The 18,242-nt window shown below is 43.0% G+C and overlaps 1 protein-coding gene across 1 annotated transcript; it reads left to right on the top strand.

Moving 5' to 3' along the window:
* Positions 1 to 3,671: 3,671 nt before the first annotated feature.
* On the top strand, positions 3,672 to 14,553 carry LOC129672541 (aldo-keto reductase family 1 member B7-like; the record flags this gene model as incomplete). Its single annotated transcript, XM_055602035.1, is given in 11 exon segments — positions 3,672 to 3,797; positions 6,245 to 6,412; positions 6,972 to 7,088; positions 8,176 to 8,253; positions 10,612 to 10,650; positions 10,652 to 10,735; positions 10,963 to 11,069; positions 11,474 to 11,555; positions 12,012 to 12,110; positions 12,641 to 12,723; positions 14,486 to 14,553. Coding segments are annotated over 11 exon segments (1,026 nt in total), but the record flags the coding sequence as incomplete, so codon positions are not given.
* Between the last annotated feature and the right edge of the window lie 3,689 nt (positions 14,554 to 18,242).

Consider the following 18,242-nt stretch of genomic DNA (forward strand, 5'->3'; position numbering starts at 1 on the left):
TAGGATACACCAACACAGAGCCAGGGTCAATTTAAGATATCTTTGGACTCTAAAAGCTTTTTCCTTTAGGATCCCTGCAATAGTATGGGTTTAGAAGGCCCAGGTATTAGAGAATTTGCTTTAAATTTTTCTCTTGTTGGGAACAAGCCAAAGAAACTTATTCTAAGTACTACCATTTTGTTTTCAGACTACATTTAACCATAGGGAGAAACTAAGGTCCCTAAGGAAGCTGGGACTTCTCAATTGCTTAACAGCTTCTATTGTAAGGAAACCATTGTCTAAGTCCAGCCACCTCCAGGACAACTTCTCTATCTTACTGGCAGGGCCAAATTAAGTTCATGTTCCCAGGCCCAGGAGCATAATCTTCTCCTGTTGTTGAAAACTTCCTTGCTCAACCCCTTATGTCAAAATACGATTAGACAAGGCTACAGCCCACCCTGATCCTCCTTGCTTTCTAGTTTTATCCTTTAAATATTCTGAACAACATCCCTTCAGTGTCACAGTTCAGCTCCTGAGTCTGTTCTGCCCTGACAGATCAGTAGTGGCTTGAGTATAATAAATTTATGTTATCTGCATTGACCTGGTGTTTGAGTTATGCTGGACTTAAGCAAACCCCACAACACTCCATTACAGAGCTGTGGAGACCTTAAGAGATGGGGTAGCATGTATGAAGGCCTGGGATCACTCTCCAGCACCCCAAAAACAATCATGGCGATACATGCTTATGACCTCAGCACTTGAGAAGTAAAGGTAAGAACATCAAAATTTCAAGGTCACCCTGAGTTACATGATAGAGTTCTAGGTCACTCTGGGGCACATGAGACCCGGTATCAAGTAAATAAATAGGTTCAGGAGGGATGGCTCAGTTGTTAAGAGCAATGTTGCTCTTGCAGAGGACCTGAGTTTGGTTCCTGGCACCCATAGTAGAGTTCACAACTGCCTATACTTTTGGCTCCACAGGACCTGATGCTCTCTTGTAGCCTCCAAGGACACCTGCACACACACAATTTAGAAATAAAAATAAATCTTAAAAGATAAAAAACAAAGCCACAAATCAAAAACACCAGCAGTTATACAGGTGGAGTCATTAGTAAGTGGACTACAGGAAAGCAGAGAGAGCTCTTCCATAGGATTCAGAGGTTGTCACATCTTCAGGTGGTGATCAGAGGCTATCCAGTTCAGAGGTACATTCCCAGAGGTTTGTTGAAAGTTCATGAGGATGTCATGCAGGTAACAAGTAGACAATAAGTGGGGCTCTACATCACCCAAGCACCTCTAGCTCTTGACCTCCAACATTCCCACTACCCACAATGGTGACTTTCTAGTCAGCCAAGGCAAAGCAATCTACAGGATCTTTAACACAAATGAAGTTTTGACCTAGTTTACTTGCTGCTCTTGCCTCCTTCTGAACTTCAGTTTACTCCCATTTATTTCTGGATTAAAATCTACTGCATCTAGGACCTTCTCTTTCCAGGTGTCAGTGGGATTTCAGAGGAAGGGAGCATGTAAAAATATCTCAGTGCGAGACGAAGCAGGGCTGTGATTTCTACCTGATGTTTAGCTTTCCTGGCTGCTATAGCTGGTCTTTGATGTGGTGAGCCATGTGTACAGGTTTCTGAGATGCCCACATCACTGTCCAGACTCTCCCCAGAGCCTACTCCCAGAATCTAACTTACTTGACTGTGACAAGTCTATGCTAGCACACTGCATTGTTTTACCAGTCCAGCTGCCTTTGGTGGCTAGGTGGGGTTCTCTTTCAGCCAGATCCTACAATCCTCAGCAATCCCATGTGCCGAGACTCATGGAATACACACACCTGGCTCATAGAAAGCGCTGTCCCGTCCAGCGGGAGTTCAACGAGTTCCTAAGGAGGGGCGAAAAGAATGAAATAGAGACAAGGAGACACAAAGAATGAGAGCAAGTCTATAATCTGATCTTGCTCTTGTTTATTTGAAAAAAAAATTCACACAACTTTACAGGGAGAAGGCAGGAAGGGAAAATGTGTCAGCAATATAGTTTACAAAACATAAGAGGGTGATTAATGATGATGCAGAACACCGCAAGAATGTTTACTAAAAGAGATACTACAAGAATGTCAGCTAAGATATCTCAAAATGTCTAGCCTGACACACAGATGTCTCATAGGTTCCGGAAATGTAAATCTCTCACCTACGACCTTGTTGCAGCTGTCTGTAACTTTCCACTAGCTGGCCTTGGCTCCCGGCAAAGCACATACCTGGCTATCTATTGCAGTAATTGTCAGTGTCCTGAGATGTGGGACTTTCATTAAATGCCTACAATAACATACCTTGAAATATAGCTTATTCCTATTATAAAGCAACTGAAAACTAGCTAAATATCTAAGAACAGTGGAAATAGCCAAATAAATGTCCACAAAACCAAACCTTTTATAACCATTAAAATGTTTGTTGTAAAAGTATTTTTAAAATGGTGTTTTAGGGCTGGAAGGAAGGTTCAGCAGTTATGAGAAAAGGCTGTTCTAACAAAGGCTGCAAGTTCAATTCCCAGCACCCACATCCAGTGACTCACAACTACCTGTAAAGCTCCAATCCTCTTATGGACTATAAAAGAGCCTGCACATACATGATGGACACACACAAAAGTAAAAATAAATAAATTGAAATGACTTGTTATTAATGCTCAAAAAGTTTGTTTTATAAAGTTAATTTATATATAATTTATAAGAACTAAGAGACATATGCTCAGAGAAAGTATTGATAACACATGCAAACACAGAAGAAAATAGCACTGGGAATGGCAATTTGAGTGACGAGAATAATTGAGCTTTATATTCTCACCTCCATAAACAACCTTTGTTTTTCATATTTTTTCATAGTTGAGTACATGACATTTTATAATCACAAAAGTTTTTTAAAATCAGGCACAATTTTTAAAGCTTCATCATAAATACAATTGGTTAAATCCCAAATCTGAAAGAAAAGAATAAGAGGAAGGAAGGAAAAGGGGAAATGGAGATGGAAAGAAAAGAAAAGAAAGGAGAAATGAAGAAAAGGAAGGGCATTTTATTAGTAAAAGATTTTGTCCAAATGATTTAGCAGGTAATTTTCATCCTCAGGGAAATCTTTGCCTAACAATCTGACAGAAATTGCATTAATACAAATTAAATTGCAGACATTTTCCAAAACCACAACCTGGCACAAAGGTGTCCACGACCTACAAAAGATAACTGTAAATAAATAAATAAATACCCTTTCCACTAGGTCACTTGTCAGTTTCCTCTGTAACAGATGTCCCCTTGTTCCTAATTCTCTGGTCAAAGACAATCTGCTTCAAAATAGTTACTATAAGACGTCTCATTTTTCTTTGACATTTCCCTCAAACAGCTTGAACACCACACAGTTCACTAGAGTTATAGTCACTCACGTGGCAATGTCCCTTCACAAATAAGCTTACCAACCTATCTTGGATGACCTTTCAACCATGTTATTTAGGTTCACAAAACTCTGAGCCTCACTTCCAGGAAACCACACATTCTGCACCAGTGGAGTTTGCACTGTGCAGAGTTTAATCTTTGGACACATTAATCAGTCTTACAAAAGACTGGAATGAACCCTTGTTCTAGTGCCCAACTCTTGGCTGTGGCTGCTTGCCAAAGCCATAAGAGCCCGCCTCCTTTGTCTAGGAAATAAAAACTTCACCAGACTTCTTATCCAGGAAGCAGGCATTTCATCTGCTCTCTCAGAGAAGTCTCTGCAGCAATCGTGGAGCTCAGTACCAAAGTCAAGATGCCCATTGTGGGCCTGGGCACCTGGAAGGTGAGTGTGCAATCCTGGAACACCTGCTTCCTTTGAGGGGAAGGGGTCTTGGCATTTTCCCTTCTTTGCACAGCATCTGCCTTGGGTTTGGAACCCTAATGCCCTTTCATCTGGGGCTGCTTTGGGTTGGAAAGTTCCAAGATAAGCCTTTCCCAGAAATGACAATAGCTTCCATGGCTGGTATCAGGTTTAAGTTGGTACTATACTTTAGAGAGAAAACTATTTTCAGGGTAGTTACTCTTTTAGAAAGCTTCTCCTTGGAAGTCAGAGGCTCTTCTGAATGACTGGGAGAGAGCATAGAATTCTGAATGGCCTTGCTCCCTCTTCTGCTCATGATAAAAGAAGACCAAAGATAAAAGTGGCCAGGGAGCCTGTTGGAAAGACAGAATCTTAGGTCCCAGCCCAGGCTGAACAGAACTGACCCTTGCACTTTACCAAGACTCTGAGTAATTCCCACACACATTAAACTCTGAGCAGCATGGGGACCACAGAGCCTGGGCTGGGAGTCAGCTCAGGTTCTGCCCCAGCTGTGTTAATCTCTGCTGGCAAGTTGTTCCCTGGCTCCATCCTATTGCTCAGCAAAGCAGATTTCCCAGGAAATATTGGGACAAGTCTGACATCATTCCATCGTCTTCTAACTCTACCTTCTTTGCATTTTCTCTCAGTGATAACATGACAATAGCCAGGAGCTATTTTTAGTTATTTTTTAGCTTTTTAAAGCTATTTTTAGAGCTGTTTCCAGGAGCAGTTTTTAGTTTTGATTTTGGTTTCTTGAGACAGGGCCTTATTCTGGAACCTAAACTGACCTTAGGAGAGCTTGGAGTAACCCCCCTGCCTCAGTTTCTTGAGGTATCTTCTTCATCCCTGGGTCAGGAGTGGTTTGGGCACCCATCTCTCCTGTCTCAGAGACTCGTTGTCAGTCTTCCTCCTCTGTTTCTCCTTTCTTCTTTGCACAATGGGTAGGGTTCCTCTTTGTTTCCCTACTAGACTGGAATCTTCCTAGAGTACTGAGACTTGTAACCAGATTAGAAATTCCACATTCCATCAAGGTAGCAGGTGATCACAAATCTCCAGGGAATCCACTCACCATGGATAAATTTAGAAGAGATAAACTTTCAGACTTTCTAAAGCAGATCTAAATACTGTAAAGGGGTCAAGGTGCTACTGGAAGGATGCTGTGCTCATCAGTGAATATACAGGAGGGTCATGCTCTGGGCCTGGACCCCAGTGTGTTTGAGCTTCTGCCAATTCTTTGTCCCCATGACCGAATAGCTAGTGACCTCTGCTTTATGTGCTTCTCGGGGTTTGATACTTAAAAAAAAAAAAAAAAAACTTTGGATTTTGAGAGATGAAGCATTATTTATTTGCTGTTGTTTGAGCGTCTTATGTAGCCAGGTTGGCCTATAAGTCATTATGTGGGTGGACTGACCTTGATTCACCCACTCTTTACTTCCCAAATGCTAGGATTGCAAACATGGGCTAACAAATCCAGCAAGATGTTGTGTTTTGAATACAATGGTAATGTGCCCAGGCTGGCCTCAAAGCCATGCCCCTTCTGCATTGTGCCTCTCACAGTGGGATTACAGGCACGTAGCACTATACTCCACAGAGACATGAGTTCTCAGCACTTATTTTCCTAAACCAATGCCTGGCTAGGCTAGGTTAGGACAGAAGATGACATTTCAAATATTCTCTTCTCTTGCTTTGTTATCAGTGGGGAGAGAATCCACTGTTATAAAGGATATGTTAGGTTTAAAACCTGGGACAAAAGGAAGAGGTGCCTACTTAACAGTTTTCTGTTTCTTCTTTTTTCGGAAACAGTGATTACATATTGGGTTGCATCCACCCAGCCATACTAAGTTCCAGGTGATATGCGAAAAACTTCACGATCTTGTGGCCAGCAAGCAACACAAAGGCCTCCTGGGGCCAGCTCATAATTGTTGCTATGTTTTGCTGTCAGGGTTTAGAGAAATTGAGGAATCCACTCAGCCTCTTACTGTACCATAGTAGAGTTCAAATTAGGTTGCTATAATGGTTTTTAAGATCCTTCTTAGTGTCTGGAGTCTGAGAATTCCTTTTGGTCTCTTCAGAATCTAGTTTTCAGCCTGGCCTTTAGCACATTGCAAGGCGAGCCATCTGTCACTCTCAGAAACCGGAGACACTTCAAGATCAACCTGGACTAGACTAGGACATGGGTGATGATCATTGCAGTGACGTTATTAAGATGCCATGATGAAATCCATCACTTCATATGCTAACGTAAACATTTAATGAAATAAATTCATCTTTTTTTTTCTTTGAAAAGTTTCCCAGTGTATGTCTTCCTCTCCAATGTTCACTTGGAAATGGGACTCCAGAAATGCTATGGTTTTGAGAATCTGGTCTATGTGGAGCCTTTAAGATGGGGGCTTTGGGAACATCTAATGCTCTTTTCCATTGCCTTTCAGTCTCCCCCAGGCAAAGTCAAGGAAGCTGTGAAGGCAGCCATTGATGCTGGGTATCGCCACATCGACTGTGCCTATGTGTATCAGAATGAGAATGAAGTGGGAGAAGGGATCCAAGAGAAGATCAAAGAGAAGGCTGTGAAGCGGGAAGACCTCTTCATTGTCAGCAAGGTACGGTGACCCACTTGGTGGACATGAATTTGAGGCAGGTACAAGTATCTCTGTATGGCCAGGTTGAAGAGCTTATTAGCTATTTCCTTTATACCTGTATGTCTCCTAGCCCCTTTCCCTGTCTTCATTACATCTCTAGGTAAATTTCCACATGCAAACACACACAATGTTGGAGTGGCTACAACTATATACTCATTGTCATTCATCACAGGACCTGACAGGCCTGGAGCTGAGGGAGGACTAAAAGGGCCAGAGCTTGAACTCTAAGAGCCAGAAACAGCTGTTGCCCTCTGAGAAATGAGAGCCGCAGAAAGGCATAACATTTTAGGCAGTGGGCAACTATGTTAAGTGACCCAAGAAACAAAAAGCATACCAAGAGCATAGAAGAACAGTTAGGAAATGACTGGTTGTGAGCTGAAGACCCACTGAGGTGCATTCCTTATTTGTTGTATTATGAATGAATGGCTTGTCCTAGGGTTTACAAATCCCAGAGCAGGGAGAGTGACGGTGGCTGGCCCTTCTCTCCCTAGTCCTAATGTCTCCTTGTCACATCTTGCAGCTGTGGGCCACCTTCTTTGAGAAAAGCCTGGTGAAGAAAGCCTTTCAGAAAACCCTCTCAGATCTGAAACTGGACTATCTGGACCTGTATCTAATTCACTGACCACAGGGACTTCAGGTTTGAGCTGTTCTTTGCCTCATTTCTATCTTCTGGGAGATGCCACCAAATGGGTTCTGTGCCAAGACTGTGACACTGGAATGAAGGAATGAAGCAGGAGATTTTTTTATATCTATTTTCTGTGCATGAGTGTTTTGTCTATTTGTATGTATGTATGTGCACCATGTCCATGGTTGGTGCCTGTGGAGATCAGAAGAGAGCATGTGGTCTCTGGGAACTGGAATTACTTATAGTTGTTAAATACCACATGGGTGCTGGGAACCAAACTTGGGTCCTCTGAAAGAGCAAAAAGTGCTCTTATCTGCTGAGCCATCTCTCTGGTCCCCGGAAGATCTTGTGCAGGGCAGAAGAGACACTGTTGAGGAGTAGAGATTAAGGTACCAGGTAGTACTTGGTGAGCCACATGCTTGGGTTTTTGCAACTGTGTTTGAAAGAAACAATAATTTATGCCATCAGCTCAGATAAGCTGCAACCAGCCAGTCACCTTCCTGTTAAATCCATGCCCAGGAGTGCCCTAGGCAGAATGTCTGGAGATAATCTTGCATAATTCGTTATTAATCAAAGTATGCCCAGGGAGTGACCTCCAAGTATGGTGATATCGGTGTTAGGCAGTTGAACCTGAACAATTACTGTCAAGTGTCTGGGGCTCTACTCCTAAGAATTTGGGGAATGTGAATTCTCATTCTGTTACCTTCACGGTCTCCAAAACTTCAGCCTTCTCAAGGCTGCAAGGTTAGAAGAAGTTGGCTACTCTCTTCCCCAGATACCCATGTTCTTCTAATGTAACCTTTGTCTAGTGACCTTGAAATTAAAAATTGGTTAATTTCCATGATGATAATGATGGCTACTTTAATATGCTAATGGATTTGGAGCCAATCCAGCATTACCAGAAATAAGAAACTCACATCCCATGGTAGATTGATACAGACATTGTATTGAAGATTACTGTTTTTATGCGAGCTCTCTAGAGTTTGACCAAGTGCTGTGAAGGCAAGGGTATTTCTGTTTTCACTGTCCTGAGCCACTTCTCCAGGGGCTCAGGCATCTACATGCATACTCTAGTGAGCTCTTTGTTTTTCACTTACAGGCTGGGAATGAAATATTACCCACAGATGATAAAGGCAAAGTTCTCATGAGTAAATCCACATTCTTGGATGCCTGGGAGGTAGGTTCCAGCTTCTTTCAAGTGTGCTCAGGGTTAAAAATCCTCTTTCAGGCTCCTTCAGAGACTTCAATCTGGTGTGAAAAAGCTCAAGTGCTTCGTTTACAATTTTAGGACTATTATTTTCCAGATCTCCCTTTTCCCTTTAAAGTGGTGGATGTGGAGGTACTTGGGAAGGTCAGAGGACAGCTATCAGAAGTACCTTCTTTCCTTCTACCATATAGATTCCCGGAAAAAACTGAGAGTGTCTGGCTTGGCAGCAAGGACCTTTACCAATGGAGACATTCCCCTGGTCCCATGAAACACTTTCAGAAACAAAAAATATCTTGCTTCAAGTTAGAGGCTCTGATAGACACCAACAGGACTAAGTATGACAGCAATGCAACAAATCTATGGACCCACAGAAATCCAATACAAACCAAGTCAGAAGCTCTGACTGACAGAAGGACTGAGTGTGTCAGTGAATTAAAAAAAAAAAAGATAGAAAGGAAGGACATGACTGATCCTAGGTAGGGTGGAGGAGAAAGTTTGTTATAGATAAAAAGAAGACATAGGCAGAGGCAGAGACATTTAGAAGGTCCAGAATGGACTTGACCCTGAGCCTGTGAGGAGAGGATGGAGAGGAAGGGAAGTGGGAGAGAGGTAAACCAGGTGCAGTAGCCAAGAGGGAAAAATGTAAAAGGGTGGGTAACCAAAATGGCTGAATTATATAGGGAAGAACGTCGGGGGAAGGGCCGTCCAGTCCTTGAGCTGGAGAGTTTGGGGTTAAGGGTAAGGTATGCCAGCCATACCCTGTAACAGTTACAGACTGAGGGATTCTGGGAGAACCTGGTGGCCAGGTTAAATAGGCATCTCAGCCATTTGTCCAAGGGTTTGAGACTTCATAGTCAGCAATGTGACAGTTCTGTGGACCCACAATATACAAATTCTAGGGAACACCATCTAAAAAAGGCAAAGGAGAATCACTGTAATTGCAAACCTGAAGAAAACTCACAGTATCTCATTGCCCACTGGCCTTTGTCTCATCAACGTTAAACTACCCCGCTAGTAAAATCCTTCCTCATCCATGCATGCTGTGGTTTTTAACTTTGTTACCAGAATCTCTAGAGGAATTTAAACATCCAAATGCCTACGTTGCAGCCCTAGGGAAATCCTCAGAAGCCAGGGAGTGGAGCCTAGACATCTATTTCTTTCAGACCTGTCAGAGTATTCCAAGTTGTAGCCAAAGAGGAGACACCACATGCCACCCTGCTGTGCCTGTCTCTAAGCCCTTGTTCCTGCCCCCTCATCTGTTCATTTACTACCTTCATGTTAATTTTTCTTTTCAGGCCCAATTTAAACTCTCCTTCTGATGACTCTCCAGGGATCAGATGATTTCTTCCTTTCCTCCCTCATCCCTATGCGACTTGATGTCAAGTAAGCTGAGGCAGCCTAGCGCTGATCTGGTGGTTCCGCGATAGAGACCCTAGCACTTGCACTTGGCTGTAAGAATCTCCAGCAGGAGGAACATTGTATATGTTTACATTCTGGCAACAGAATATAGACAGGAACTTAGAATGAATGAGTTATAAATTTATGTTCATGGTGTGGCTGTCCCTATCAGGCCGCATAATTACCTCTGGGAGTGTTTAGAACAAGCTCATTGTATTTAGGTAATAAATAAATAAACCCCAGATCCTTGGATGGATGTAATTTGTGTTGGACAAGTGGCCAGTGGGTCAGATGAGAGGTCACCCAGGTCTAGACTAAGTGCCCCTGCGAGGGCCCATATATCTGTAAGGCATTCCTTACTGTCTACCTGTAATCACAGCTGTGTTAGAGACTGAGCCATGAAGAACACATTTCAAATTCTGTCTGGACTGCAGAGTAAGTTCGAGGCCAACCTGTATAACTTAAAGAGACTCTAGCTCAAAATTGAAAAAATGAAAAAGGGATGGAACTACAGACATAGCTCAACGGTGGACTGTAGAACAATGGTGAATTGCCTATCTAGCACACAAGAGGCCATAGACTCACTCCCTAATAGTACAAAATATAAAACAAAAAGAAAGACCATGGAGACTTTTTTTTTTTTACACTGTGACCATCTCCTGGATAACCCATGTCACTCAATTTATGTCAGTCACTTTTGTCAAGAACAGACAACAAGTAAAACCTTCCTTCTCCTTCCTCATTATGTCTGAGCTGGGGAGGAGGGGGAGTAGAAGGGCTAAAAGCAGCCATAACAGCACTAGAGCAAAACTCTCCTTTAGTACTCCTCTTAACCGTGCCATGCAGAAGCCATTCCTATCCAAGCACTAAATATGCCAGCATCCCCAAATCCTCCTACAGCCACCTAAATGACATTCCTCACTGTGACAGGGCATGGAGGAACTGGTGGACCAGGGGCTGGTGAAAGCCCTTATTCGTCTCCAACTTCAACCACTTCCAGATTGAAAGGCTCCTGAACAAGCCTGGACTGAAACATAAGCCAGTGACCAACCAGGTACATTCTGTTTGGTGCAGGGTCCTGCTCTGTGCCTGCTTCAGCCCTGGGAGGACAATGGACTGAGCCTTCTTTCGGGGATCAATGTTCAGGATGCTCAGCGAGGTGGGAGGCAGATCTCTGGGTCTGGTTTGTAGCTCATCTGTCAGTGGGTTGTATTTGGTCTTTGTCTTTGCTTGTATGGAAGAGGCCTACTTCCCTAATAATGGAGGTGTTCTCTCTGGCAGGTCAAATGCCACCCCTACCTGACTCAGGAAAAACTGATCCAGTATTGTCACTCCAAGAGCATCACCGTCACAGCCTACAGCCCTCTGGGCTCCCCAGACAGACCTCAGTAAGGCTTCAGAGAGCTAGCTCTTTTATCACTCTTAAAAGTATCATTTCACAGTTTGCTAATATTAGTCTGCAATTCCCAAGGCACAAGAAAAAGTGTACCAATGGCAATGTGTTTGGCAACCCTGGGATTTCCGGGTACAATGTTTTAAAACTGGTAGTATATCTGACTCCCTGGAATACTCGGTTTCCACCATCCAGTGCAGTGCAGTCTTCTCAAAGTGCTAACGCAACTAGAGCCCATGCCTGAAGCCAGACACAAAGTTTTCAGATCCCCCTGCCTGCCTAGCAGAGGGAAAAGAAAGGCTGCAATGCTCAGCCTCGACACTGTCCTGGAAGCGCTGCTCACTGACCTGCTGTAGCCATAGCGATTTCCACTCCGGCAACCTTTCTTTCTTTCTCTAGTGCAAAGCCAGAGGACCCTGTAGTACTGGCGATTCCCAAGATCAAAGAGATTGCTGCAAAGCACAAAAAAACAACAGCTCAGGTAAAATGGAGTGTTTTTCCTTTTATCTCAAAATCCACTTTTGTAGTTGTGTGCCTAACTGTGTTTCTTGCTTTTAATCCCTTGGAGAGTCAGAAATGGGAACTGTAGCCTGTTGGAAGCCTCAGAATAGACAGCCAGTATCAGCGAAGCAAGGCCTGCCTCTGCCCATCAGCTTCTGCTAAGGCCTCAGGCTTTGGTTCAGGTGCCAGTTGTACAGGATCTCAGCCTTATGTCTATGAGGCTTCCCTCCTCATTCCTAACTAGGAAAATCATAGTGTTGTTTCCAGGATCAAGGGACGCAAGAAGGGAGCTGGGAAATGTCCTCAACAGTGAAGCGCTTTGTCAATATTAATATTGTTGTTAAGCCATAGGGAGCTACTTAGGTAGTTGTCATTTTGCCAGGAGGAGTTCTGGAAGATAACTGGACACCTGCATTCTTCTCTTCTTCATACACAGGTTCTGATTAGGTTCCACATCCAAAGGAATGTGGCCGTGATCCCCAAGTCTGTGACACCCTCCCGCATAGCAGAGAACATTCAAGGTAAGACCTGGGCTGTTCATCTCATAGTCCTCAGTGAAACAGATGATGGGGAAGAAGGGTTCCTATCCTTCAACTTCTCATCCCACCCCTTTATTGCTAATATGTCTTCCCTTCTTCCAAGCACTTTATCAACTCTTTAGCCAGAAGGCTGGCCCCACCAGAACTGAGATGATCACCAGTTGGCCAGGGATGGACTGGAGCAGGTACCAGCAAAGCCCTGTCAGGACTGATCAAAGCCTGTGCCTTATACCACTGAGCACTGAGATCATAGGCCAAGCATTGTGATGACCAACTGCAGACTGGCTTGTAGATATATGGACTGGGCTTGAAAACTGTCCTCTGAGAGGAGTCACAGTCATTGTACACATTTAGCACACCTACAAGCCCAATCTCTTCCCTCTTAGAACACTAAACTCTACACATAATTTACTCTTAATTCCGAGAATGTGTTGGCCATGGGCATATTAGGGGAAACACCTAGAACTTCAGATTCCCACCAACACGTTCCTTACTAAGGATGTTTTTGGAACTTTTGCTTTTCTAGGTCTTTGACTTCCAGTTGAGTGATGAGGAGATGGCCACCATTCTTAGCTTGAACAGAAACTTGAGAGGCCCTGTCCTGTTCGTGTAAGTGGTACCAGGTTAGGTACCACTTACCTAACCTGTTGATCAGGCCTTTTTCTGAGGTTTTTTAAAGCATTAGTAGAAAGGAACAGAAGGCATGTGAGATTTCAGGAAGACTTTTGTCTTCAAATACTTTTTTTTTTTTTTGGCAGTTGTAAAAAATTAGAGTTTGAGTCCTGGGGAATCACTAAGAGTAAAGACACTGTTATCTGACACTCAATTTCTGAATATTGCACACAGAGCTAAGATTTTTGAGGAAGGAGTTATTACTATGTGGGAGTTAGAAGTTCTCAAGCTCTCATTCCCTCAGTAACTCACTATCATGTGCTATGTGCCAGGAATGATCTAAATATTCAGGACATCACACATAAACTTCCTGTTCCCGGTCTTATATTCTACAGAGGGGAAAAGTGAGGTAACTCCAAATATGTATGTCAGAGAGTAACAAATGCTATAGAGAAAAATGAAATAGGGCAAAAAGCACAGGAAGTAGTGAGCCCTGGGTAACAGAGGCATTGACACATGACTATCTAGGGAAGCTTTGGTGATAAAGATACACCTGAAGAAAGTAAAAAATGAGTAACATTGATATTTACGGAAATAGCCATCACAGCGAGCATTGCAAGGGTCCTGGTGTAACGTGTTCAGAGCACTTGAGAAAGGATAGAGAATATAGTGGGATGAGTAAGTGTTATTTATTGTAAAAAAAAAAAAAAAAAAAAAGGTTGAGCAACTTTAGGTTAAGCTTATGCAGGTAGTACAGATTCTGGACAAGTCTTTGTTTTTTTAGGTATAAAGGAGGAGTAAGCAAGCCATGATGAAATTTTGAGCAGAGGCTGGCATGATTTGAAATGTCTTAAAAGATTCACAAAGGCCTGTGCATTGAGAGACTACTATAATAACCCATGGAAAAGATGACAGCCACTGGCCCTGGACAATGGTGTGGGGGAGGGAATGAGGGAGACCACAACTAGATAAATGGGAGCATGCAGTCAATTTAATTTGCCAAAAAAAAAAAATTAACAGTTCAATATAGTTTTTTTGTTTTGTTTGTTTTGCTTTTGCTTGAACAACTCAAATGACTCCAGTTTGTGTCAAGTTGACAAAGACTAGTGAGCATAGCCACCAAAGTGCCCAACACAGTTTGAAGTGCTTTGAAGTGAGTGAACGAACTGCATACAAAAATCTCATTAACATTTTAGTAAAATCAAGGGTTTGTTATCATGTTTATTATGCCTCTGGGTATCAGCTAGAAGTTTATGTGGAGCTCATGCATTCGGCAGCCTCAGAAGTAAATGTAGAATAACTGACCCACTTATTCACTTGGTGATGTCACAGAGTCACTTTTTTTTATCTACAAAGTAGGGATGACAATATTAATTACAGCAAATGTTCAGTGAACACTAGTTTAGGTTATAGCAGACACTTTAAGCTCTTTGCTTTTATTAGTATCTTAGTTAATACTTATAACCGATCTGTCAACTTCAATAGTACTTCCCACTTCACAGTGATGTGGGAATTTAAGACAATGGTTCTGAGCCCTCAGCTGTGTGTCAGCTTGCTTGTGAACCCCTGTTATGACAATTTACTGATGACCAGGTCGTTGATTGTTTCCTTTACATTACTCTCATAATTTGGGAGAAGGTCATGTATGCCACCCGCTCCATGTCTTGTTGGGGAAGAGATTGAAAGAGCACAGGGAAAGCTGAATATATCATATGTTTGCTTCAGCGGACTATTTTCTCCTTCGTGTTTGTTGTTGCAGCACAATTAACAAAGAGGACTATCCTTTCCATGCGGAATACTGAAACTGATTCACTTGCTGAGATTGCCTGATGGACTCCCTCTTCCTTGTGTGAAACTCACTCTTCCTGAATCATATTTTAGCCAATTTTCTCTAACATCCATCTCGATGTAGGCCACAATCAGGCAATGCTGAATTTATATTTTTGTGTTTAGCAAGGAGCAGACTGTCACAGGGAAATGTGACTTAGAGAAACGAAGGACAATGGTTCTCATGAGCAAGATCTGACCAAATGTTTGTTAAATGCCAGAAACTCTGGTTACACCGCAGATACAAAGATAAGGCAATAAAAAGCAGTAACAGTAACTCTTGTAGTAAGCTGCCCATTGCTCTGTCAACCCCCACTGCCAAAAACAACTTGTAGAGCAAAGGGCGATTTGCCTTACGTGTTTCAATCACAGGCCATCATAGAGGAAGTCATGGCAGAAACAGAAGCAGGAACCAGGTGCGGAACTGAGGCGTAGACCATGGAGGAAGGCTGCTTCCTGCCTTCCTCCACGGCTTATGCGGCTGGCTTGCTTACTTACAGAACCCAGCACCGTCTGCCCAGAGTGGCTTCACCCACGGAGGGCTGGGTCCTCTTACACCAGTGATTCATTAATCAAGAGAACCCTCCACAGGCCATCTGAGGGAGGCAGCTCCTCAACTGAGCTTCCCTCTTCCTCAGTGACTCCAGTTTGTGTCAAGTTGACAAAAACTAGTGAGCATAGCCACCAAAGTGCCCAACACAGTTTGAAGTGCTTTGAAATGAGTGAACGAACTGCATACAAAAATCTCATAATTCCTATTTTACGGAAGAGGAAATAGAGGCATCAGGGAGCCAAGAACTTGGTGATGGCCCCAGGTGGTATGTGGCTAATGCGAGTTTGAAAGGAAGGTTTTCTCATGCAGAGAGAGTTCGAGGCACTTGCATGCCCTCTTCCCAAGCCATCACCAGAGCCCTTCCCTCTACTTTCCCCTGTGACCTTCTCAGTTTTCCAATCTTGTTTTGTAATATGCCATCATGCCAGAGTCAGAGGTGCTGGCAGCAGAGTCTGGCTCTATTCTTTGAGAGAGAGTGGTGCCCATAGTGTCTTACAAACTTAACACCACCAACATCTTGCAACATTTGGTCTAAGTGAAAAAAAAAAAAAAAAAAAAAAAAAAAAAGGAAGGAAGAAAATGGTCTAAGGGCTAAGTGGTGACAGTATGAACAAAAGTTCCTGGAAAGAATCACTCCTTCAGCTGAACCTTTTGCAAAGCTGATTGCGGGACTTGAACTTTCATACTGTTGAAAGATCAGAACATCTTTTTTAAATTCCAAAGCCAAATTATCCCAAATATATCTGGGCATAGGGGTCTTTCCTGAGACTGATTCTCCAACCAAGGACCATTCATGGAGATAACCTAGAACCCCTACTTGGATGTAGCCCATGGCAGCTCTGTATCCAAATGGGTTCCCTAGAAAGAGGAACGGGGGTGGGGGGGGCTGGAGAGATGGCTCAGAGGTTAAGAACACTGGCTGTTCTTCCAAAGGTCCTGAGTTCAATTCCCAGCAACCACATGGTGGCTCATAACCATCTGTAAAGAGATCTGGAGCGCTTTTCTGGTGTGTAGGCCTACATGCAGGAAGAGTACTGTATAAGTAATAAATAAATCTTTAAAAAAAAAAAAAAAGAGGAACAGAGACTGTCTTTGACATGAACTCAGTGGCTGGCTCTTTGACCTCCCCAGAAGAGCAGCCTAGCTAGGCCACAGAGGAGGACATTGCAGCCAATCCTGATGAGACCTGATAAGCTAGGGTCAGATGGAAGGGGAAGAGGACCCCCCCCCCATCAGTGGACTTAGAGAGGGGCAGGGAAGAGATGAGGAAGGGAGGGTGGGATTGGGAGGGATTGAGGGAGGGGGCCACATCTGGGATACAAAGTAAATAAACTAATTAACATAAAAAATTAAAAATTAAAAAAATATCCCTAGCCATCTTTAGTAGCCTTAATAACCTTTTCTTACCTACTTCTGTATGTAACCAGGATACTCAAGACAATTGGCAAAAATCGGGGATGGAGGGTAGGAAGACTCACATGATATTTGTACAAAAACACAAGTACAGAAAAAGCAGCAAGATGACCAAGGGCACTGTGGCTCCTGGGACAGCGCAGACCTCCAGCAGCTTTGCGGATCTAGATTGCCGTACTTGAGAGTGTTGTGCCAACTTCACGAGACCCCAAAAGACCACCAACCACACCAGGAGTCAGAAATCGCATACAAAAGCAAAGAGCCTTTATACAGGCTTCATCTTGGCTCCCAGAATGAACTGTCACAGTAGTCAGAAGCTAGGAGCCCCAAGCCAAGAAAGAAGCTAGGTTTTATAGGGTTTTTAGTAAGGGGAAGGGGCTTCCAGACTTGGCAGTTACATGGTTGGGTGACATTCAGCAAGAGCGAGCTTGTTACACAGTGATTGGTTAGAGGCAAGCTGTAACCATCTACAATAACTATTTTAGTAACCATAATGATAACATATAATTGTTTTAGTAAGCATAAGGACAACGGTCATTTTGACTTGTTTTCTGTTCTGCCGGTTTCAGGGTTGGCACATTTTGTGGTCATTTTCAGAAATGTTGTGGCTTTCTACAAGTATAAACATGTTTTTCTGAAGCAGAGGTAACTTTTAGGTCACGTATAAGATGGAGGCCAGTGACAAAATGAAGTCTGTTATGTTCAGGCCCTTCAAGAGGACCTAGTAGAGCACCAGGGGAAACACCTGGAACAGCACAGTCTGCCAGCTTTCACCAACCAACAGCAGAAAGCAAGATTCCTAACTGTTTGGTGTGGAGAAAACTACCTGCTTCTATGGTAGGCATTCATTTCACAGCTTAATGATAAAATGGTAATTCTAACTGGTAAAGACTGACCCCAGAGGAATGATCCTTTCTACAACCTAACCACATTGTAAACACTCAGACTGGCAGATGTTTCACTCCAAAGCTCAAGCAAGTTTGCCACAGCAACTAACAGAACTGAGATTCCTGTCCTGTGTCACTCTGGACACTAGGCGTCTGTCCTAGCCTATAGACATTGATTGTTCATTTGGTATGGATGTTTGTGGAGAGGGGTGCCTCTTGCATGAGAAAGTGATTAGTAAGCCAATTTCTCTATCAGCCCCAATGTCAACAGCTCTGGCCCATTCAAAGATCGCCCATTCAAAGATCTCAGGTCGTCATGCCAAGCTTGCCCTAACTGTGGAAAGTGGTAGAAGGTAGTTCTGGTATATTCTCCTTTGCCTCATGCATTCTCAAAGAAAGAAGGCTTACCTGAAAAGAGGGAGGCTTACAGCTTCTCTGTGTGTAGTTATTGTCCAGCCCAAATTCAGAAATTCCAGTGAGAGAAAAATCTCAAGTCACAGCACATATCCTACTACTGGCTTAAAAATATTGAGTTTAAAAAAAATATATTGAGTTTTTCTTAGTTTCCATAACACCTAGCCTTCTTGTGTTTCTCAACTGTTAGATAACACAGGATTGCTTTAGTTTTAAAAGTATTTTTTATTCAGTGTCATATTTTTTCATATCCCACTTTTTTTTTTTTTTTTTTTAATTCAGCTGTGCTTTGGTGAGGTTTTGGGACTGTCCCTACTGGCTCCTTTACTTAATCAGTGGGTGGCATCCAGCAACTGGGAAAACATTCTCGGTAGAGCTGCTGACATCAAGCTAGACGCAGCTCAGAGACAGGAAAGTGCATA

This window comes from Psammomys obesus, unplaced genomic scaffold (genome assembly GCF_907164565.1).
Source record: "Psammomys obesus unplaced genomic scaffold, mPsaObe1.curated_primary_1811, whole genome shotgun sequence".
NCBI lineage: Eukaryota > Metazoa > Chordata > Mammalia > Rodentia > Muridae > Psammomys > Psammomys obesus.